The following is a 24,267-nucleotide window of genomic DNA, read 5'->3' as shown; positions in this document are numbered from 1 at the left end:
ATGAGTGCCCCTTCCTCGGCTTCTAGACCCCTCGGGCTAACCCTCCTTAATTCATTAATTATCCATTCGCATCTGCAGCTGTCTCACATGCCAGGTAGCGTGCCAGGGCTGGGCTGTGGAGGTTCCTGGGCCTGACCTTGTAAGCCCCTTAAGCCCCTCTTTGCAGGAAGCAGGTGGCTGACAGTGACCTTTTTGTCTTTCTCTGTAGCAAAGCTACGCATATGAATTCTTTTTGGTTGCTCTGGGTCTTCATCGCTACCCACTGGCCTTCTCTAGTTGCGGCAAGTGGGGGCTACTCTTTTTGCAGCGTGCAGGCTTCTCCAGCAGCGGCTTCTCCTGTTATGGAGCAGAGGCTTAGTTTCTCCACGGCATGTGAGATCTTCCAGACCAGGGATCAAACCTGTGCCCCCTGCATTGACAGGCGGATTCCTAATCACTGTACCACTAGAGAACTCCAAAACTATAGCTTAAAACTTTTCACCAGGTGCCCCCATGCTTAAGTAACCTCTGGTCTAAGCACCCCTTTCAAAAGCTCTTGATCACACAGCACCTTAACTAATCTGTGGATTCTTTTCTTTGATTAAAGAAGTAGAAATGAAGAATAAGGAATTATCAGGTGACTAGACCCTTTCCCCAGATTCCCCTTCAGTATCTGGGGAGCAGATGCTGTGAACAAGACAGTGTCTAAAAAAGGTCACGGGGAGTCCACAGGTGTGTGCTCAGTGGGAGATGAAGAATCTGACCCATGACCTCGATGGTTAACTGAGACTACATCCCCGTTTTCCCTTTAGAAACTTTCATGGTCAACCAGAGTCTTAGGAATTGGTTCTAGAAAATGAATCCAACTTCTCCCCATGTTGCCAGACTCTTGAATAAAGCAAGCTTTCCTTCTCCAACCAACACTTGTCTCTCCAGTACTGGATTCTTGGTGGCCAGTAGCTCAAACCTGAATTCCGTAAGAGCTCTGCTCCTCAAGCCTGTAGGGCATGGAGACACCTTCACTCCGATAGGGATCCATAGCTGCTGGAAGACTATGCTGGTGGGGCTGCTTCACGGGCACCAGGAAGGCTTCCTGCAGGAGGTGGCATCCAGCCTGGATCCCAAGGAGAGGACTAAGCTGGCTGGGTGAAGAGGAGGGCAGGAGGCAGGAAGATGTACTTGTAGGAAAGAGAGAAGCAAGGGAGGCTGCTCCACAGCATGAGAGCAGCCTGAGGGTGGGCTGCAGGGAAGGGCGGGGCTGGGCAAGGACTTACTGAACGTCCTCCATGGGCCAGGTGTGTGTAGATCCACGTTCCCTCAGTGCTTGTAAGTCAAGGTGTCTGATGAATATTCTGTCCATTTACAGCTATTCACAGAGCCCCCCAAATTAAAATAAAGTCAGCCACTGTTTGCCCATCTATTTGCCATGAAGTGATGGGACCAGATGCCATGACCTTAGTTTTCTGAATGTTGAGCTTTAATCCAACACTTACCTACTCAGTTCAGTTCAGTTCAGTCGGTCAGTCGTGTCGGACTCTTTGCGACCCCATGAATCGCAGCACGCCAGGCCTCCCTGTCCATCACCATCTCCCGAAGTTCACTCAGACTCATGTCCATCGAGTCCGTGATGCCATCCAGCCATCTCATCCTCTGTCGTCCCCTTCTTCTCCTGCCCTCAATCCCTCCCAGCATTTGAGTCTTTTCCAATGAGTCAACCCTTCGCATGTGGTTGCCGAAATACTAGAGCTTCAGCTTTAGCATCATTCCTTCCAAGGAAATCCCAGGGTTGATCTCGTTCAGAATGGACTGGTTGGATCTCCTTGCAGTCCAAGGGACTCTCAAGAGTCTTCTCCAACACCACAGTTCAAGAGCATCAATTCTTCAGTGCTCAGCCTTTATCACAGTCCAAATCTCACATCCATACATGACCACAGGGAAAACCATAGCCTTGACCAGACGGACTTTAGTCGGCAAAGTAATGTCTCTGCTTTTGAATATGCTATCTAGGTTGGTCATAACTTTTCTTTCAAGGAGTAAGCATCTTTTAATTTCATGGCTGCAGTCACCATCTGCAGTGATTTTGGAGCCCCCCAAAATGAAGTCTGACACTGTTTCCACTGTTTGCCCATCTATTTCCCATGAAGTGATGGGACCGGATTCCACGATCTTCGTTTTCTGAATGTTGAGCTTTAAGCCAACTTTTTCACTCTCCTCTTTCACTTTCATCAAGAGGCTTTTTAGTTACTCTTCACTTTCTGCCATAAGGGTGGTGTCATCTGCATATCTGAGGTTATTGATAGTTTTCCTGGCAATCTTAATTCCAGCTTGTGCTTCTTCCAGTCCAGAGTTTCTCATGATGTACTCTGCATAGAAGTTAAATAAGCAGGGTGACAATATACAGCCTTGACCTACTCCTTTTCCTATTTGGAACCAGTCTGTTGTTCCATGTCCAGTTCTAACTGTTGCTTCCTGAAATCTGCATACAGATTTCTCAAGAGGCAGGTTAAGTGGTCTGGTATTCCCATCTCTTTCAGAATTTTCCACAGTTTCTTGTGATCACACAGTCAAAGGCTTTGGCATAGTCAATAAAGCAGAAATAGATGTTTTTCTGGAACTCTCTTGCTTTTTCCATGATCCAGCAGATGATGGCAATTTGATCTCTGGTTCATCTGCCTTTTCTAAAACCAGCTTGAACAGCAGGATGTTCATGGTTCACGTACTGCTGAAGCCTGGCTTGGAGAATTTTGAGCATCACTTTACTAGCATGTGGGATGAGTGCAATTGTGCGGTAGTTTGAGCATTCTCTGGCACTGCCTTTCTTTGGGATTGGAATGAAAACTGACCTTTTCCAGTCCTGAGGCCACTGCTGAGTTTTCCAAATTTGCTGGCATATTGAGTTCAGCACTTTTACAGCATCATCTTTCAGGATTTGAAACAGCTCCACTGGAATTCCATCACCTCTACTAGCTTTGTTCGTAGTGATGCTTTCTAAGGCCCACTTGACTTCACATTCCAAGATGTCTGGCTCCAGATGAGTGATCACATCATCATGATTATCTGGGTCGTGAAGATCTTTTTTGTACAGTTCTTCTGTGTATTCTTGCCTCCTCTTCTTAATATCTTCTGCTTCTGTTAGATCCATACCATTTCTGTCCTTTATCGAGCCCATCTTTGCATGAAATGTTCCCTTGGTATCTCTGATTTTCTTGAAGAGATCTCTAGTCTTTCCCATTCTGTTCTTTTCCTCTATTTCTTTGCACTGATCGCTGAAGATGGCTTTCTTATCTCTTCTTGCTATTCTCTGGAACTCTGCATTCAGATGCTTATATCTTTCCTTTTCTCCTTTGCTTTTTGCCTCAGTTCTTTTCACAGCTATTTGTCAGGCATCCCCAGACAGCCATTTTGCTTTTTTGCATTTCTTTTCCATGGGGATGGTCTTGATCCTTGTCTCCTGTACAATGTCATGAACCTCATTCCATAGTTCCTCAGGCACTCTATCTATCAGATCTAGGCCTTTAAATCTATTTCTCACTTCCACTGTATAATCATAAGGGATTTGATTTAGGTCATACCTGAATGGTCTAGCGGTTTTTCCTACTTTCTTCAATTTGAGTCTGAATTTGGTAATAAGGAGTTCATGATCTGAGCCACAGTCAGCTCCTGGTCTTATTTTTGTTGACTGGATAGAGCTTCTCCATCTTTGGCTGCAAAGAATAAAATCAATCTGATTTTGGTGTTGACCATCTGGTTATGTCCATGTGTAGAGTCTTCTCTTGTGTTGTTGGAAGAGGGTGTTTGCTATGACCAGTGCATTTTCTAGGCAAAACGCTATTAGTCTTTGCCCTGCTTCATTCCTCATTCCAAGGCCAAATTTGCCTGGTACTCTAGGTGTTTCTTGACTTCCTACTTTTGCATTCCAGTCCCCTATAATGAAAAGGACATATTTTTTGGGTGTTAGTTCTAAAAGGCCTTGTACATCTTCATAGAACCATTCAACTTCAGTTTCTTCAGTGTTACTGGTTGGGGCATAGACTTGGATAACAGTGATATTAGAAACCCAAGTAAGATGGTAGGTGTTGCAAGAGGGCATCAGAGGTCAGACACATTGAGACCATACTCACAGAAAACTAGTCAATCTAATCACACTAGGACCACAGCCTTGTCTAACTCAATGAAACCAAGCCATGCCTGTGGAGCAACCCAACACGGGCAGGTCATGGTGGAGAGGTCTGACAGAATATGGTCCATTGGAGAAGGGAATGGCAAGCCACTTCAGTATTCTTACCTTGGGAACCCCATGAACAGTATGAAAAGGCAAAATGATAGAATACAGAAAGAGGAACTCCCCAGGTCATTAGGTGCCCAATATGCTACTGGAGATCAGTGGAGAAATAACTCCAGAAAGAATGTAGGGATGGAGCCAAAGCAAAAACAATACCCAGCTGTGGATATGACTGGTGATAGAAGCAAGATCCGATGCTGTAAAGAGCATTATTGCATAGGAACCTGGAATGTGAGGTCCATGAATCAAGGCAAATTGGAAGTGGTCAAACAGGAGATGGCAAGGGTGAACGTTGACATTCTAGGAATCAGCGAACTAAAATGGACTGGAATGGGTGAATTTAACTCAGATGACCGTTATATCTACTACTGCAGGCAGGAATCCCTCAGAAGAAATGGAGTAGCCATCATGGTCAGCAGAAGAGTCCAAAATGCAGTACTTACTCACTCGCTAAGCATTTATTGAGTGCCCACTGTGTGTTAAACCCGGTTGCTGTTGTTCAGTTGCTAAGTCACATCCGACTCTTTGCGATCCCATGGGCTGTAGCATGCCAGGCTTCCCTGTCCATCACCCACTCCCAGAGTTTGCTCAGCATCAGTCCTTTCAATGTATATTCAGGCTTAACTCCTGTAATCTTATTGAGACTATAATCCTGTACAAAAGTGTCAGAGTCCCCACTCTCGAAGAGTTTTGAGTGTGGTAACGGGCACTGATGAGCAAACTGGCAGTTAAAATACATGTTGTGCTTTATTCTTTGTAACAGAGTGGGCCAGGTGGACGTCTATCTCAAACCAGGTATAAAACTTAGCTCAAAGATTTCCCTGGTGGTTCAATGGCTAGAGCTTCACACCCCAATGCGGGGGGCTCAGGTTCAATCCCTGGTCAGGGGACTAGCTCTCACGTGCAGCAGCTAAGACTCTGTGCAGCTAAATTAAGAAATGTATATTTTTTAAAACTTTACTCAAAATAGTTCAAAGACCTAAGTATAACAACTAAACCCATCAATATCAGAGAAAAGCAAAATTAACATCCTTGGATTTGGCAACAGATTCTAAAATCTGACACCAAAAATCATGAGCAACAACAAAAAAGGAGATAAATTGAACTTTTTCAAAATTAGAATTTTTTGCATCAAAAGACACTATCAAGAGAGACAAATTACAAAATGAGAGAAATATTTATGAATCAAATATCAGATGGGAAAATTGTATCTAGAATACTTAAAGAACACTTACAACTCAACAATAAGACAATCCAATGAAAAATTAAACAGAGGACTTGAATGTCATTTCCAAAGAAGATACACAAAAGGCTGGTAAGGACTGAACAAAATCTGTATGTGTGTGTGTGTGTGTGTGTGTGTGTGCGTGCTCAGTTGTGTCCGACCCCAAGGATTCTAGCCCACCAGGCTCCTCTGTCTGTAGAATTTCCCAGGCAAGAATTCTGGAGTGGGTTGCCATTTCCTCCTCCAGAGAATCTTTCCAACCCAGGAATCAAACCTGCGTCTCTTGCATCTCCTGCATTGGCAGGAGGGTTCTTTTTACTGGAGCCACCAGGGAGGCCACCTGGTCAGAAACAAATCTGACCATCATTCATACATAGAGAAATGCAAGTAAAAAGCACAATGAGATACCACCTGATATCTACTAGAATAATAATGATAATGATAATAGTATATGCTGCTACTGCTGCTAAGTTGCTGGGATTCTCCAAGCAAGAACACTGGAGTGGGTTGCCATTTCCTTCTCCAATGTGTAAAAGTGAAAAGTGCAAGTGAAGTTGCTCAGTCGTGTCCGACTCTTAGCAATCCCATGGACTGCAGCCCACCAGGCTCCTCCATCGGTGGGATTTTCCAGGCAAGAGTACTGGAGTGGGTGTCATTGCCTCAGGTTACATGTGCTTTAATAATATATAATACCAATAATAATGATAAATAAACAACCAGTGTTGTCAAGAATACGGAGTAGTTAGAACCCTCATACACTGCTGGTGAAATTAAACGGTGCAGCTGCTGTGGAAATCAGCTTGGTGGTTCCTCAAAGAATGAAAGGTAGAGTTACCATATGACCCAGCAACTCCACTCCCATGTACACACCCAAGAAAAATGAAAATGCATTTTCACATAACCGCCTGTACCTGAATGTTTGCAGTAGCATGACCCCTCGAAACCTGAAACAGACAAATGACCAGCAACTGACAAATGGATAAACACAGTGTGATATATTCAGACAACGGACCGAATTCAGCCAGTGGCATTCAGCCATGGAAAGGAATGAAGGACTGACACACGCACCCCGTGGATGAACCGTGAAAGCATCAAGCTAAGTGAATGAAGCCAGGGACGAAAGATCACATACTGTATGATTCCCTTTATAGAAAAGGTGCAGACATTAAATCTGGAGACAGAGAAAGCATATTAGCAACTACTTCTTAGTGTTGGGGAAAGGCAGTAGTGCAGAGTGAGAGCTTAACGGGTACGGGGTCTCACTGTTTGTTGAGTCATTTAGTTGTGTCTGACTCTTTTTGGCAACCCCCAGGGACTGTAGCCCACCGGGCTCCTCTGTCCATGGGATTTCCCAGGCAAGAATACGAGAGTGGGTTGCCATTTCCTTCTCCAGGCCATCTTCCTGACCCAGGGATCAAACCCACATCTCCTGCCTTGCAGGTAAATTCCAAACCAATGAGCCCACAGGGAATTTGGAGATGATTTTTTAAAAGCTGGAAAGTAAAACATAGTGATGATTGCACAGCAATTGAGACCGTACCAATTGCCATTGAATTTTACACTTTAAAATGATTAACTTTTAGGTATTTAAATATCATCTCAATTTCAGAGAGAAAGAAGAGAGAATTTGATGTAGGGTAACTAAACTCCCTGTGTAGCCAATGTTTGGATTCTAATTGAAAGAAACCAAGTTAAAAAAAACCACAAATATTTGGGGACCACTGAGGGAAGCAAAGACTTGAAATTTGAAAACATTAAAGAAATACGTTTTATTTTCAAAGTATGATGTACTATTTGGGGTATGACTTTTAAAATTCTTATAGTTAAAATGTAAAGGATGTGTAGGATTTACTTCGAAACAACAAAAAGGGGGAAAGTGATTGAGAGATAGAGAAAAATGACGCTGGCCCTATACTGATAATGACTGAAGCTGCTGTGTGTGTGTGGGGGGGGTCATTATGCCATCCTCTTTATTTTTGTATATATCTGAATTCTTCTGTAATAAAAATCTAAAACATGCAAAAAAAATCATTGAGGACAGGATTGTGCTTTATTCATCAGTACTTAATAGACCCTTGGGCCTGAAGTGGGCACTCAAGGGAATGAATGAGTGAATAAACAAATGAATGGATAAAACCATGCATCTAATCGTAGCCCCTGCTGCGCCCTCCCTTCAGTGAACATCAGGAGAAAGAATCAAAGATCCTGAGAAGTCAAGGAAAAGTGAGACTGGATATGTTTAAGTGCAGGCAATGGATGAATCAATTAAAAACAAAGTCAGAATGAACAAAGCTGGGAGAAAATTAAGTCTTGCTCACACACCTTTTAACCCATAAAATTCCTGCCTCTGCACTCTGTTTGGTGGCTACCTGTGTGCCATCCCTGCCAGCTCAGGAAGGACAAGGCTTTTGAATTACAAAAGTTTTGCAAGCCCTCTTTCTGCTGCTGCTGCTAAGTCGCTTCAGTCGTGTCTGACTCTGTGCGACACCATAGACGGCAGCCCTCCAGGCTTCCCCATCCCTGAGATTCTCCAGGCAAGAACACTGGAGTGGGTTGCCATTTCCTTCTCCAATGCATGAAAGTGAAAAGTGAAAGTGAAGTTGCTCAGTCGTGTCCGACTCTTAGCAATCCCATGGACTGCAGCCTACCAGGCTCCTCCGTCCATGGGATTTTCCAGGCAAGAGTACTGGAGTGGGGTGCCATTGCTTTCTCGGCTGAGTACCTATTAACTTTTCTGTTCACGCTGCATGAAAGTAGAAAGTTCAGTAGATTATTCATTACTATTTAAAAAGCACTCTAGCCAAAATGAAGAAGCTGCTATGATGTCACGACATTTGCAACAGTCATAAGCCAAACTCCTAGCAGGCAAGATCAAGGACGTGAACCCTGTTCTCCACTCATCCCTCCTCTCCCTCTACAGCCTGGACCACTTTGGCCCCATTTCCTGCAACATCCCCTTTAAAGCCCAGCCTGCATCCTGTCCTGGCCCTGAAGCTCTTCTCTATACAGCACCTGGAGTCATTTTCCTACCAGTCATTTCTCCTCATCTCGACCCTCTGTTTAAATCCCTTTAAAGCTTCCTAGGACTCTATGGAACATCTCAGAATCCTTGCTGAGTGCCAGAGCCCTGGTTCTCCAGCGGCTCCGTTGTGGCCCCAACCTCTCTGCAGCCCCTCCACATCCTGCTTCAGTTGTGTCCAGTTTCTTTCCCTACTTGATACTGTCCCACTCATTTTTCTTTTTTTCCCTAGCTGGAAACATTCTCCACTCTGTTTACCCTCAACCTTCTATTTTTCCTCTACTGGCAGAACTGAGATCCCTTCCTCCAGGAAGCCCACCCTGACTTCCCCTGAGTTTGGTCCTCCCCTCTCAGCCTCCTTGTTCATCACCCATATTCCCCGTTATATCCTAAGTCCCACGAGGACCATAGCTGAAAATCCTTATGAGCAAAATGGCTTTGTGGTTTAGTGTTCCTCTGACATCCATCTGGTTAGGATAACATCCTGCCTGCCATAATCTCTAGCAGTATGGCCTTTTTAGGGAAGTACAGAGCCTCTATTTCTTCATTGGTAAAATAGGATGAGGAACAGCAAGTATCTCGTGTGATCAGCTCAAGGACTAAATGGGTTATTTCAGGTAGCAGTCTGAGCAGGCTGCCTGGCAGAGAGACCTCAACCCTTCGTTTGTGGATGATGTCATTATTGCCCGGAGATGTTCTCCCTGGAGGTGACAGAATCCCTGATCACAGCAAGGGGAGGCAGGGCTGGGTGTTGCTCCTGCTGCAGGTGCGTGCTTGCTGCTCTTTCACTCCAGGACACCTCTTCTGCCTGCTGATGGGGATCCACTGTCAGGGGAGGAGGTGGAACTGGTCAGGAGATGACGGAGCTCAGCTGAAAACCTGGAAGTAGCTGGTCTCCCAGGTTGGGGTGCTGGGTGGTAGAGGGGTGATCCTGGGGGAAAGAAGGCCCAGCTCAGCTGCAGGAGGGAAGGGTCCAGGGGCTGTGCCGGAAGAGGTCAGCGTTGGAGCCCCCTGCAAGTGAGCACGAGGGGACATCCCAAGTATTGGGGAGGGAGGCGTGAACTTGGACCTGGAATCAGAGCCCCTGGAAGTGGGCTTTGGGCAGCCGGGCCTCTTCCAGTCCTGGGCTTGTGGTCCAGTGGGCTTGGTCACATACACAAGACTGGCTCCTGGGCCGGCTGGTGAGGCTGAAGCAGAGGGCCTCGGAAGTAGGGTGGGCCTAGTGTGTGTAGGATGTCAGAGGGGCTTGTCCCTGGGGCCCAGGCAGCAGCAGAGCGTGGAGTCAGGCAGATCAGAGGGGAGACACACAGGAAAGAGTCCAGTCCCAGGAAGGTGTTTTATTGCTGGTGTAGGGCTTGGTGCCTCCTCCTGAGCAGGGCAGACTCCGTGTGCACAGGGGCCCCCAGCATCACCACTGTCACCTTCCCGAGGGTGAGCGGATGGAGTTGGATAGGCGGACTGCTCCTTGGTGCACAGAGGTCAGGCTGCTCCTAGGGACCAGGGCACCCAGCTTCTTCTTCAGTGGACCCGCCATTCGGAGGGGAGCTCTAGGCTTGACTGGGGTTGTTGACTTTCCCCAAAAAGATGATGCTCTGGGTGTCTTTGAGAACTATAGCAATCAGGAAGGGCCTATTGAAGCTCAAGGGGATCTTGTTTATGGACGTGATTCCCACCTTGATTCCCGTGACAGCAGCTCCTTCCGTGCCCTCCTCGCCCACGTCAAGCACGGCCTTGTGGACCACCTGTGGGGACGCCGGAACATTACCCACTGGAGACAGGGGAGGCAGGGTGTGAGCAGGGGCCTGAGCGCCTCTGGGGACCGACATTCATCCACCTGCTCCTGGTCTGTCACTGCGCTGTCAACCTGCTCGATTTGTCTGTCCTCCCATCAGACTGTCAGCTGGTTTGCCATCGTGATGCACAGGTGTGCAAAGTGAGGTTGTCAGTGATGGGTCGAGGGTTAGAGAGGCACAGAGCCGGGACTCCCTGGTTCTGGAACCCTCTCTGAGTCCAGAGACTGTGATGCCCCCCAATTCCCCCTAGTGTAGGGGCAGGGGGCACATCAAGGCTTTTTTTTTTTTTTTTTTTTGCAGGGAACTGGCACAGTCCTCCAGGTCCAAGCAGCAGATTTGGGTGGAAACAGCTCTCCTCCTCTCCTGTCCCGGCTGACATGCCCTGAGGCCTTGGCTACTTTGCCTAGGATGTGATTCCCCATCCCTGAACCCTCTGGCTTCTTAGCACCCATGTCTCCTTTACCAGATCCTCTGGCAGGTGGGGTGCAGGGGAGACTGCAGGGCTGTCCAGCACCTGCCCCCCCTCATTCACTCTGATTCCTCTGCTTCTCGGATCGCAGTACCAGGACCCCTGGTGTCCTTCTTTCCTGCTGTTCGAGTATATTCATCACGATGGCCCTGAGCCACCATTAGTACCTGTGACTTCTTAACTGCTCTGCTAGACTCTGCATGCTGGGTAAGAACAATCACCTCCTTTTACAGATGAAGAAAACTGACTGCTATAGGATTTGCCTCTACAGAAGTGGAGAGTAGAGCTTGGCATGGAGTCCACCACTAATGTGACCCAGGTCTTTCCCAGTGATGGAATCTGGGTCACATATTTCAGGGAATGTGGGGACAAGCCCCAGTATGATGATAACCCAGCTCTCCTAGGCCTGGGGAGTCCTGGGAAGGGCTACTGAATTATAGGAAATTCAAGGAATTTCTAAATTCAAAATTAGCCAAGTATCTGCCTGTCCGCCCCCATTCAAGCTCCTAGAAGAAGGATGAATCATCCAAAATTTAGACTTACCTGGGAAACCTCTAGCTTGTGGTCATCTGTGATTCCTGACAGGTCCGCCTCCTGGGTGAAGACTTTCTTAATTTCCAGCTGGGAAAGTATGTCTTTCAGCTTATAGTCACTGGAGATGGAAAACCTTGGTAGGTTGAGTTCATGTATCCGTCTAGGAAATACAAAAAATGAACTCATGCTTGACTCAGCTTGATCTTCCGTGGTTTACTCTCCACCACCACCTTACCCCTGGAGGGAAAAGTACTCCTTTCCTCAAATTTCTAGACCCATCTGGCTAACTCTTTCTAATTCATTAATTATCCTTTCCTTTCTGCAGGAGTCTAACCTAGGGACAGTGCACAGAGGTTGGGACCTGGCCCTGCTCCTCCCCTGCAAGCTTGCAGGGCACAGGAAACACCCTCCTCCAGCATGGATTCTACAACTGCTGGGAGACTGTGTTGCTCCACAGGCACCGGGAAGGCTTCCTGCAGGAGGTGGCATGGAGCCTGAGTCCCAGGGGAGGGGATGGATGTGACTGGGTGAGGAGGAGCTTACGAGGAGGTGGATATACTTGCAAGAATGTGGGAAGCCAGAGGGGCTGTTCCACAGCACAAGGGTGGCCTGAGTGTGGGCAGCAGGGAAGGATGGAGCTGAAAGGGGGTTGAAGGGGACCTGGGGGGCTGGAGGCTGCAGTCAGGGGACTTGGGGACATGAATCATCCTATTCAGAGTCTCTGTCTTGCCTTCCCAGTGAGTTCCTTGGGGGTAGAGCTGCTGCTTCTGAGCAGAGCCACCAGCAGATTCTTGGAGCAAGAGATGCTGTCTCCCACCCCAAGGCCTCCCTCCCTCTCTCTCTATCTGTGTTTCCCTTAAGACTCTTGTCAGGGTGTCTGGTCTTACAAATGCCAAATATGAGGAGGCTGTGACTCCCCTTAAGCTCTGGGTCCATTTGGAATTCAGAGGTAATGATTCTCCTCATTGTCATTTCTCATTTAGTCATTCATCCTTTATCCATTTACTCAATAAGATATTACTGAACATCCTCCATGGGCCAGGAGTGTGTAGATCAACGTCCCCTCAGGGCTTGTAAATCAAGGTGTGTGGTGAATATTCTCTCCATTTACCTCTCTTCACTGCACCCCTACCCTGTGGTAGCTCTTGGGGTTGGAGGGGGAAGGGTTGGGAAGGGATCACAGGCAGGGCGAGGGGCTCCCCAGTCCTGGGTCTCTTGGGATCTATAGGGAGGAGGGGCTTGGAGTCAGGAGCCCCAAGGTGTCAGGTCCCCTGGACAGGAGTCGGGAAGGGGCTGCAGCTTCTACATCACTTGTGGAAAGACCTCTATCCCTTATGGTTTATAAAGTGCCTCCCACATCCATCCCCCCTGGGTCTGCCCATCCCACACTCAGAACAGAGGGTCAAGGACACCTCTCCCCTCGCAGCAGGGAGCTGAGCCCCAGAGAAGCCCAGGGAGTGGTGGGGGGAGTGTGAGCCCGGGTGTGGGACTCTGGGTCTGGGGCATCCCCGCCCCCGCATGCTGCCCACACCCCCTCCCTACCCGCCCCTGCAGACCCTGGCCCAGCACTGCCTCTCCCCTCGTGCCCCTGAGATCGGTCTCCTGAACCCCACCTCCTGGCCTGTGTGTCTACCCTCCATTTACCCAGAGCCAGGCCCCTCCCCACACTTCCTGCTCCTCCTGGTCCAGCCCCCAGCGGCTCCCTTGGGTGACCCCACTGGGCTCCTGGCTGGCCTCCCTGCCTCCATGCTTGTCCTGTGCAGGCAGTTCTTCACTAGGCACCCTGGGCAATCCTTTTAAAACATTACTCGGATCATTCACCCTTTGGGCCAAAACCTTGCGATGAGTTTCCATTTCCCTTAGATGGGGGGAATCAAGGGGTGTGCAAGGTCCCATGTAATCTGTTTTCCCCATGGTTTCCCTGACCTTGCCCAACTTCCCCTCTCACTCCCTCCGCTCTGCTGCTCTGGCCTCACTAATGCTCAACCACACCAGACTGGCTCCTGCCTCAGAGGCTTTGCACTGGCTGTTCCTCGGCCAGGAATGCTTTTCCCAACACAACCGCATGGCTCACTCACTCACCTCAAACATCACCCAAGGACACTCTGTTTACAATCACAAACTGCCTTTAGGAATAATTATCTTTTTCCTTTATTATCCCTCACCTCTGCATTTCTCATCTCTCAAAGTAACAAACAATTCCGTTATTTTATTTGTTTCTTGTCTATCTCCTGCAATTACAAAGTAAATGCTGTGAAGGTGGGAGATTTAGGGGCTTATTTGCCTACCTACCATCAGGGTTTAAATTATTGTTATTATTATGAGAATAGTCCCTGGGGTGTAGCATGTCCTCAATTAATCTGTTCAGCCAGTCTTGAGTGGATGAATGAATAAATGAGTGATTATGATGGAAAGACTATGCCAAGCTGGTCCTCAGCCTCTGTCTCACTTGAGCCCTCAACTGCCTACAGTTCCATCTTCCTCCCTCCACCTACAAAGGGTGGCTCCATGGAGAGAATGTGCATGAGTGTTGGGGGTTGTGTTGAGGGTCCTCATGACTCAGCACATGTTAGAGGCAGAGGAAACCTCAGCCACTGTCCCCTTCGATGTCATCATATTGTAGAAAGAGAAATTCAAGCCCAGAGCCACACAGGCAGCAAAGAGCAAGGTCATCACGGGATGGGCTCTCCCAGCTGTTCCCACACCCCCCGGACATTCCTAAGGCCTTGTTGCTGGGGGTCAGGAGTCCAGGAAGAGGGGGAAGGACTGAGAAGGCAGGTGGGCCCACAGCCCTGGGTCCTGGGGGACAGTTACCTGGGGTACAGTGATTCTCGCCACCTCGTCAGCGTCTCCGGGCTCAGCTTGGCTTCCAAGTCCTGCATTTTGCCCTCGTCGGGGAGGATGAAGAGGGCGCTGTCATTGCTGGTGTATATGAGCTCCACTAGCGTGCAGCCCAGCTCCTCGTCCCGGAAGTAAGGGGTCACCAGGCTCCCAATGCTCATCATGGGCACCTCCACCATCTCACTCTCGCTCACGTGGAACTGTGACTTGTAAGTTTCTTTGGGATCAAAGGGCGTCCTCCACTGGGCTGGAGGAGGAGGGACAGGTGAGGAGTCTGTGAGTGCAAAGACTGTGCCCTCTCCCTGCCCCACCCCCTGGTCCCTGAGAGGGAAGACCCTCCCCACACCAGCAGCTCCCCATACCACGTGCCTCTAGGGATGGCCCTGCTAGGTGTGACCTGGGAAGGTAGGCAAGCACTGGGAATGCAAGTGAACACAGATCGGATTGAAAAGAGGAACACGAAGCAGAGCTGGTTAATTGACCTACATGAGCAATCAACAGGAATGTGGAGGGCATGGGAGAGATAGAGGTGAGGCTGGGCCTGGGGAGATACGGGACCTCCTGGTCCTTCAAGGGGACAAGTGACCAGGGGTTAGTTGTTGGCTTTCCAGGGAGGACACACGTCCCCACAGCCTTGTGAGCCTGGCTGGAGCAGGAGCCACACGGGGACCTGGAGGGCAGGGCCGGGTCAACAGAGGAGAGGACTCGGGTCTGCACACAGGAGGATGGATCCTCGCTGAGGCAGAGACCTCTAGGGGAGTTCAGGGCTCTGGGGCTTCAGGGAATGTGTATCCACCCCGCCTCCTGCTTCCACCTCTGCTTCTGTCCTCCTGGTGAGAGGCAGGGGCGGGGGAAAGCAGGGCTGGCTGGGGTGCCCCTGGGGAGGAGATTTTGGAGGGAAAATGTCTCAGGATGGGATGGTAGGAGAAGAAAGCACAGTAGATACAGAGAACAATCCAAGGAAAATCAGCCCCGGATTCATATTTCAGAGCAATTCTGTTCTCGGCCTTCATTTGCAAATGAAAACAGTGGCCCCAGAGGGCCGTTCTGGGCTCTGCCAGGAACTCCTAGCTCAGGGCAATCTTGTGCTCACATTTGGTGGGTCTTAGACACCTGACCACTTCTGACTCAGTGATCCTCTTTGGGTCCCTATTGGCCCTTGTTGCTCCCTGTGCAAAATCCGTCTGCCTCTACTCCGCCCCTTGTGAATATCCAGGCGGAGGTTTGCCATGCTGACCTCCTGACACCGGGACCAGGCATCAGACCAGCTTGAAGCCGGAAGAGGATCCTGTCTAGGAGGCTCCCTTCTGCAGAGGCTGCTCCCAGATGGTGGCCTGACCTGTTCCACCCTAAGTTGACAGAAGCACAGATGAAGACCCTGGGGGGTTTGCAGGCTCCTCAGAGTCTGTCTCACCATGAAGACCACCAGCCTCACTGGGAGCCTCCAGAGACCAAGTCCCCCGGCAGGTCAGAACCAGCCCATGGTGGGCACAGCTGAGGGTTCCCGAGGGCTTCAACACCACCTCATCAGGAAGGACACACACAAGAGTGATGGGAATGGGAAGACCCTTCCTCTAGCAGCTGGGTAAGATGAAGTCAAAACAAAACTCTCCCTCTGTGTCAGACAAAGGGTTAGCAGCTTCCCTGCACTAACGTCCTGTAATGAGCATTGGAGTTTGGGAAATCCCAAAACACACAAAGCCTATGGTTGGGGCAGGGTCCTGATGCCCCAGCGTCCTAAACTGAGGACTCGTGTGCAGTCCCTAAGTCCTGTCTGACTCGGTGACCCAATGGACTCTAGCCCACCAGGATCCTCTCATCATGGGATTTTCCAGGCTAGAATACTGGAGTGGGTTGCCAATTCCTCCTCCAGGGGATCTTCCCAATGTGGGAATCGATCTCATGTCTCCTGCATTGTAAGGCAGGTTCTTTACCACTGAGCCACCAGGGAAGACGACTCCTATATAGTATTTTGCCTAATGACACAGTTGGCTGACCCAGAACAGAAATAGCCTGAAGTCACACACACAAAAAAGTGCATTTCCTTCTGAATACCAATCCGGGCACCTACCTTTAAAGTAGATATAATTCACCAGAATCACCTTTGTGAGTGGGTCAAGGTCCATGAACAAGTCCACAATTTTCCCCTGAGTTTTATTCTTCACATAATCATTTATTAGACTCTTGGCAGCTTCAGGATCCTTGAAGTTGGTCGAGAAGGCCTCAGAGGCGTATAGTGCCAGGGCATCTTCCCTGAACTTATCCAGCAGCTTCAGCTGCTCCTGCACAAACATGGCATTGCCCACGCTCAGTTGTAGCTCATTGCTGGGTCGATTGAGGGTCTGCAGGAGGTGCTGGAAACCCCGGTGAATTTCTGTCTCGGGAGTCTCTGTGAGGTTGAACTTGAGACCTTCCAGGATCTCTGTCAGGGTGGAGCCACGGGCCCCCAGGGACAGGAAGCCCAAGGCTATGGAGATGCTCAGAGGGGAGAAGATGACATTCTTACTGGGGTTCTTCAAAGCCAACTGCTTGTAGAGGCTGAAGGAGAAGTCAGTGTTGCTGGAGGCTAATGCATGGTCATCCACAGCCGTCCCTTTGTGCTGTCCTTCTGGGGTCACATTCTCCGGGAGGCAGTAGACCCTGGAGCAGAGCCCAGCCAGCAGGAGCCCCAGAGCCAGGAGAGGGGACATTCTCTCTGCCCTCATGTCTGAAAAGCAAAGCTCCTTTCAGTCTCTACGTGTCAGATGATGTCCCAATCCCTGCCCTCTGTCCCCTGTCGTCTCTGTTCTCTTGGCCCTGCTACTTTGGGATCTCCCAGGAATAGGCACACTGCTGGGCTCACAACACACACGAGGTGGCTCTGGGCTCCCTCTCACCCTTTGATCAAGTGCTGTGACCGTTAGCAATTTCCCCAGTGGAGAGACTAGGCACAGAGAGGGGAAGGGGCTTTTCCAAGGTCACACAGCAAGCAGTGGAGGAATGGGGGTGAGGAGCCTGGGGTGCCTGGCTCCAGGGCGGGGAAGCTGGTGATGGGTGTGAGGTACCATCCAGTGAGAAGGCATCCATCTCCCAGGACAGACTCCCTCAGAGGGCCCAGGAAGCAGGGCTCCTTTCCCACCGTGGCCCCTCTCTGTCCCCCCAGGAAGGAGCCCTGCACTGATCAGAGGAAACAGCACCTCTCCCCGCCTCTGAGGACAAGGGTGTGACCTCAGGGAGGCTCTCCTATCGAGGTGCTGGTCACAGTGAGGGTTCAGAAGAGAGGCCGCCACAGGCAGTGGGAGCTGTGCTGTAGCCTGGCTGCCCTGAGGAGGGCTGCTGTAAAGAACAAGGAGGGCAGAGCATTCTGCTCAGCCCCTGTCACGTGGACATGTGGAGGGTGTTTCCAACAAGAACCTGGAAAGGCCTCCTGGTGGGGAGAAGCAGGGTGAGCTCAGTCTCAGACCTGGTCGAGGATTTTGTTTGGACCACTTGTGAGTGCTGTGTGGTGACGAGCAGTGACTGCACCTCTCTGATCCTCAGTTCCCACCTCCTTCCAACACGTGGACCAGCTCAGGAGACATATAGGAAGACGCTGGGCTCCTAAGGGGACTTCCAGACATGTCACCCCCTCCACTGGCCACCCTCTCTAGGACTCTACAAGCCAGACTGTGATCCCTGGGGACAGAGGACTCAGAGCTACTGCCCAGAAGCCTCAGGAGAGACTGAGGTCAAACTGGTGACCTCAGCAAAGAGGGCTGTTTCTCTGCAGCCTCTGCCCCTCATCTCAGAAGAGAGAGAGCTGCTGGAGTGGGAGGGGGGAAGGCGAGAGAGACAAGAGGCAGAGATGGGAGGAGATTGGAGGGGAGGGAAGGAGGGCTGTAGGGCAGGAAGCTGAGCTGATTCTTGTCCAGAGACCAGGGGAAAGGCCTTCACACAAGCCTGGGGAGAGAGGCGATCGATTGCCTAAACTGTTAGTTTACTCAGGAGTGGTACAATGGTTTTTGCCAAATGAGCTAACCGTTTGCTTCCAAAACTATTCCTGGAGTATTCATTTGTTCTGATAGCCGGGCTGCCTCTGCTTCTGAGCAGTCTGTCCTTTCAGTGCTGGAAAGACTCAGCTCCTGTCTGCTTGCTGGGGTCCCTGGAGGGACAGTGGAGCCCAGAACCCCCCCCCCCCCAGTGACCCCGGAGCCTCTTTCCAGAGGGACCTGGTGCACTAATTCTGTCTCCAGAACTATATGGGAGCAGCGCCCTGTGCCAGGCAAGGAGACGCACCTCAGGGCCCTCGGGCGAGCTCTGACCTGACGCTGGATGCACAGCTGGATGGGGCACAGCTGGCTCGAATCACAACCCCAAAAACTCAAAGGCATAAATTCTCCCAGAAGCCCTGGTGGCACATCCCTCCCTTTGCAGGATGAACACTGAGACCCAGAGAGAGGACTGGTCTTCAGAGGGCTCAGAACCCTCCCAACATCAGACACACGTCCTCCCACCTCCCTTGTGCCTCAGGCCCTACCGACCCCTGATCGAGGCCAGAACCACCCTGGGAAAGGGGTCCCTTGGCTCCCAGTGTGGGAGCATCACGGATTACCTGCCTGCGAGAGCGGGATGTGGGCAGTGGATCCACAGCCGCCGCCTGCTCAGATATTGTAGTTTCATCTCTTTGTTTGTCTATTTATCCTGCAAAGATCTCTCTCTGGCTTGCGAAATATAGGAGGGAACAAGACCTCAGCCCGGAAATGGGCAGATGAACATTTCTGGTAACAGGATTCATTAGGTCTATGCAAATAATCTAGTTACCGAAATAAGCTTTTGGGTTTTTTTCCCTTAAAAAATAGCCAGTAAATAAACCCACAAAAAAATCTTTCCCATGTTAGAATTCTCTTCTGTTTATGAAATACTCACTGAGGAAATTGTGACAACTCAGAAAACATCAAATGAATCATTGAAAACTACTCCAAATTATTGTTCTTTTTAAAGAGTTATTGACTGTTATTAGTGTTTTATTCCTGGTCTGATATCATCTTTAAGGATCATGGAGAAACCCTGAAAATGTAGAGACAGGCTTGTAAAATATTTCCCAGAATGTTAGCGCCCAGGGAAATCCAAGTTAACATTGTGCTGTGTTTCTTTATTACTCACTTTTCTTTGAAGTGTGTGCGTGTGTGTGAGTGTGCACATTTGCATATGTGATAGGACATGATTTTAAAATGCAATACACTATTTGTTTACAACTTGATTTGTAAGTTGAAGCACTCCTCCCCCACTCCCACAGAAGGGGTGTGAGCCCGAGGTCCCCAAAGGGTGTCAGGAGTACAAGTGTCTGGGGCCTCCAATCTCCAGCACCATCTGTTTGGGGGACCTGCTGTGACTTGGACATTGCCCTGCTCTCCTTCACTGTTGGTTCACCCTAGGAGCTAATTGTCCTCCCTTTTTGACCTTGAGGTCTCCTTAGCTGTCTCAATGAGATAATTTCAGGTATTTTCTGGGCTCATGGGAAAAATCTGTCCCTTCATCCATCATCGTCACATCCCTCCAGCTACGACAATCCCTAACAATCCCTGCCAGGCTTCTGGAGATTCCTGGGGTTCTACCAAGCACAGTCTGCAAACCGCTGACTTAGGGATGTTGAGCTTCCTCGATGGCTCAGCAGGAAAAGAATCTGCCAGTAATACAGGACACCCGGGTTCAACTCCTGGGTCAGGAAGGATCCCTGGAGCAGGAAATGGCAATCCGCTCCAGTATTCTTGCCTGAAAAATCCCATGAACAAAGGAGCACAGCAGGCTACGGTCCAGAGAGGTTGCAAAGAGTTGGACACTACTGAACATGATGACGGCTTTGAGGTGAGGGTATGGCTTTGGCATGAGGCAAGCGAGCTGACTGTGGCTTAGATCATGAACTCCTTATTACCAAATTCAGACTGAAATTGAAGAAAGTAGGGAAAACCGCTAGACCATTCAGGTATGACCTAAATCAAATCCCTTATGATTTTACAGTGGAAGTGAGAAATAGATTTAAGGGCCTAGATCTGATAGATAGAGTGCCTGATGAACTATGGAATGAGGTTTGTGACATTGTACAGGAGACAGGCATCAAGACCATCCCCATGGAAATGAAATGCAAAAAAGCAAAATGGCTGTCTCGGGAGGCCTTACAAATAGCTGTGAAAAGAAAAGAAGCGAAAAGCAAAGGAGAAAAGGAAAGATATAAGCATCTGAACGCAGAATTCCAAAGAATAGCAAGAAGAGATAAGAAAGCCTTCTTCAGCAATCAATGCAAAAAGTAGAGGAAAAGAACAGAATGGGAAAGACTAGAGATCTTTTCAAGAAAATTAGAGATACCAAGGGAGCATTTCATGCAAAGATAGGCTCGATAAAGGACAGAAATGGTATGGACCTAACAGAAGCAGAAGATATTAAGAAGAGGTGGCAAGAATACACAGAACTGTGCAAAAAAGATCTTCATGACCTAGATAATCATGATGGTGTGATCACTCATCTAGAGCCAGACATCTTGGAATGTGAAGTCAAGTGGGCCTTAGAAAACATCACTATGAAAAAAGCTAGTGGAGGTGATGGCATTCCAGTTGAGCTATTTCAAATCCTGAAAGATGATGGTGTGAAAGTGCTGCACTCAATATGCCAGCAAGTTTGGAAAACTCAGCAGTGGCCTCAGGACTGGAAAAGGTCAGTTTTCATTCCAATCTCAAAGAAAGGCAATGCCAGAGAATGCTCAAACTACCACACAATTGCACTCATCTCACATGCTAGTAAAGTCATGCTCAAAATTCTCCAAGCCAGGCTTCAGCAATACGTGAACCGTGAACTTCCTGATGTTCAAGCTGGTTTTCGAAAAGGCAGAGGAACCAGAGATCAAATTGCCAACATCCGCTGGATCATGGAAAAAGCAAGAGAGTTCCAGAAAAACATCTGTTTCTGCTTTATTGACTATGCCAAAGCCTTTGACTGTGTGGATCACAATAAACTGTGGAAAATTCTGAGAGAGATGGGAATACCAGGCCACCTGACCTGCCTCTTGAGAAATCTGTATGCAGGTCAGAAAGCAACAGTTAGAACTGGACATGGAACAACAGACTGGTTCCAAATAGGAAAAGGAGTACGTCAAGGCTGTATATTGTCACCCTGCTTATTTAACTTCTATGCAGGGTACATCATGAGAAATGCTGGACTGGAAGAAACACAAGCTGGAATCAAGATTGACGGGAGAAATATCAATAACCTCAGATATGCAGATGACACCACCCTTATGGCAGAAAGTGTAGAAGAACTAAAAAGCCTCTTGATGAAAGTGAAAGAGGAGAGTGAAAAAGTTGGCTTAAGGCTCAACATTCAGAAAATGAAGATTATGGCATCAGGTCCCATCACTTCATGGGAAATAGATGGGGAAACAGTGAAAACAGTGTCAGACTTTATTTTTGGGGGCTCCAAAATCAGTGCAGATGGTGACTGCAGGCATGAAATTGAAAGACGCTTACTCCTTGGAAGAAAAGTTATGACCAACCTAGATAGCATATTCAAAAGCAGAGGCATTACTTTGCTGACTAAGGTCCATCTAGTCAAGGCTATGGTTTTTCCAGTGGTCATGTATGGATGTGAGAGTTGCACTGTGAAGAAGGCTGAGTGCTGAAGAATTGATGCTTTGCACTGTGGTGTTGGAGAAGACTCTTGAGAGTCCCTTGAACTGTAAGGAGATCCAACCAGTCCATTCTGAAGGAGATCAACCCTGGGATATCTTTGGAAGGAATGATGCTAAAGCTGAAACTCCAGTACTTTGGCCACCTCATGTGAAGAGTTGACTCATCGAAAAAGACTTTGATGCTGGGAGGGATTGGGGGCGGGAGGAGAAGGGGACGACAGAGGATGAGATGGCTGGATGGCATCACAGACTCGATGGACTTGAATCTGAGTGAACTCTGGGATATGGTGATGGACAGGGAGGCCTGGCGTGCTGCGATTCATGGGGTCGCAAAGAGTCGGACACAACTGAGCGACTGAACTGAACTGAAGCTTCGATCCTGAAAATACTGCTTACCAGCTGTGTGATCCCAGGATATTTATTGAATACCATGGACTTTAATCTCTTTATCTCTAAAATGCAGATAAGAAAGTTTCCCTGACTGGAAAGAGGTGGGGGAGGTGTCTCTATGAAGAGTTAGTCAAATAATACTAGGTTTAAGCTCTCAGTTCAGTTCAGTTCAGTCGCTCAGTTGTGTCTCTTTGCAGCCCCATGGACTGCAGTATGCCAGGCTTCCCTGTCCATCACCAACTCCCAGAGTTTACTCAAACCCATGTGCCTTGAGTCAGTGATGCCATCCAACTATCTCATCCTCTGTCATCCCCTTCTCCTCTCTCCTTTAATCTTTCCCAGCATCAGGGTCTTTTCAAATGAGTCAGCTCTTTACATCAGGTGGACAAAGTTTGGAGTTTCAGCTTCAACATCAGTCCTTCCCATGAACATTCAGGACTGATCTCCTTTAGGATGGGCTGGTTGGATCTCCTTGCAGTCCAAGGGACTCTCAAGAGTCTTCTCCAATACCATAGTTCAAAAGCATCAATCCTTTGGGGCTCAGCTTTCTTTAGAGTCCAACTCTCACATCCATACATGACCACTGGAAAAACCATAGCCTTGACTAAACGGACTTTTGTTGGCAAAGTAATGTCTCTGCTTTTTAACATGCTGTCTAGATTGGTCATAACTTTTCCTTTCAGTCCTTTCAGTTCTTTTCCTTCCATGTCCTTTTAGTCTCCAGTAATTTCCAGAATTGACAGTATATTTTGAAGTTACAGAGAATCCCAAAGAAAATAGTAGCTAAAATAGGACTACAGCTTATTTCTCTCTTGTAAGTCCTGATATTTTAAGCAGTGGGTTGACATGTTGATTCCAATTTGTCAGGGACTCAGGCTGCTTGTATTCTTCATGTTTTCTGCCAGGTGCCAGAGGGCTCATTGCCACATCCACCTTCCATTTAATGGGAGTCAAGAGGGGAAGCTGGCTTGAAACTCAACATTCAAAAAACTAAGATCATAGCATCCAGTCTCATCACTTCATGACAAATAGAAGGAGATACAGTGGAAGCAATGACAGATACTATTTTATTGGGCTCCAAATCATTGCGGACAGTGACTGTGGTGGTTTATTCACTAAGTTGTGTCTGACTCTCGTGACCCCAATGATTGTAGCCTGCCAGGCTCTTCTGCCCATGGGGTTTTCCAGGGAAGAATACTGGAGTGGATTGCTATTTCACTCTCCAGGGTGTCGACTGAAAAATGATGTACAACTTGACAGTTGTGACTTAAGTTTTATTTGGGGCAAAATGAGGCCTGCAGCCCTGGAGGCAGCATCTCAGACAGCTCTGAAAAGTCAATATATAAGGTTTTGGTGAGGGGGGAGTTCAGTACCATGAAGCAGTCAATTTACAAAAGGTTTTTGTTAGTCATGAGGGCCTGATGTCAACTTGAAGGGAGTTAGTGCTTCTCTAGATATGAGGAGATGCAAGGATTGAGATCATAAAATCTCTTCCTAAAAACCTCCAACTATCTAAAGACCTGTCCCACCAGATTCCCTGGAGCACAGAGTGCCTCACTCCACCTTGAACTCCCTCAGGGGTTGTTGAAAGTCAACAGCTATAGGAGCATGGGGTTCAACCTCCGTAGAGGCAGATGGCAAATGTCTTTGTTGTTCAGTTGTTGGCAATGATCTTGGTAAGTGCCAATTTGTAGTTGACAAGGAGATCTTCCCAACCCAGGAATCAAACCCGGGTCTCTTGCATTACAGGCAGATTCTTTTCCAACTGAGCTATGAGTGCACCCATGAAATTAAAAGATGCTTGCTCCTTGGAAGGAAAGCTATGACAAAACTAGAAAGCATATTAAGAAGCAGAGACATCACTTTGTTCACAAAGCTCTGTATGGTCAAAGCTTGGTGTTTCCAGTAGTCATGTACACATGTGACAATTGAACCATAAAGAAGGCTGAACTGTGAAGAATTGGTGCTTTTGAATTGTGGTGCTAGAGAAGACTCTTGAGAGTTCCTTGGACAGCAAGGAGATCAAAACAGTCAATGCTAAAGGAAATCAACCCTGAATGCTCATTGGAAGGACTGATGCTGAAGTTCCAAATACTTTG

The 24,267-nt window shown here is 48.4% G+C and overlaps 1 protein-coding gene across 2 annotated transcripts; it reads right to left on the bottom strand.

Moving 5' to 3' along the window:
• Positions 1-4,723: 4,723 nt before the first annotated feature.
• LOC138094896 (serpin A3-8) lies at positions 4,724-18,839 on the bottom strand. Of its 2 annotated transcripts, none has more exons than XM_068990896.1 (5): positions 18,717-18,839; positions 16,214-16,849; positions 14,116-14,389; positions 11,311-11,461; positions 4,724-10,247 (listed from the first exon to the last, which is right to left on the bottom strand). In XM_068990896.1, exons 1-5 carry the CDS (start codon positions 18,778-18,780, stop codon positions 10,053-10,055), a joined length of 1,320 nt encoding a protein of 439 aa, XP_068846997.1. In that variant the 5' UTR covers positions 18,781-18,839; the 3' UTR covers positions 4,724-10,052. The 2 variants fall into 2 exon arrangements, with proteins under 2 accessions (XP_068846997.1, XP_068846998.1); XM_068990897.1 differs by having other exon boundaries at positions 18,713-18,801.
• Positions 18,840-24,267: the final 5,428 nt, after the last annotated feature.

This window comes from Capricornis sumatraensis, chromosome 19, assembly GCF_032405125.1.
Source record: "Capricornis sumatraensis isolate serow.1 chromosome 19, serow.2, whole genome shotgun sequence".
NCBI lineage: Eukaryota > Metazoa > Chordata > Mammalia > Artiodactyla > Bovidae > Capricornis > Capricornis sumatraensis.
The sequence above is the reverse complement of the archived record's forward strand: the minus strand, read 5'-3'. Positions and strand labels throughout refer to the sequence as shown.

Excerpts from the sequence above, each read along its gene's own strand:
- LOC138094896 (XM_068990896.1), bottom strand. The coding sequence starts at position 18,780 with ATGAAACTACAATATCTGAGCAGGCGGCGGCTGTGGATCCACTGCCCA. Across the intron at positions 14,390-16,213 it reads GAATTATATCTACTTTAAAG|CCCAGTGGAGGACGCCCTTT; the intron begins GTAGGTGCCCGG and ends CTCCTCCTCCAG. Across the intron at positions 11,462-14,115 it reads CGAGAATCACTGTACCCCAG|ACGGATACATGAACTCAACC; the intron begins GTAACTGTCCCC and ends TGTATTTCCTAG.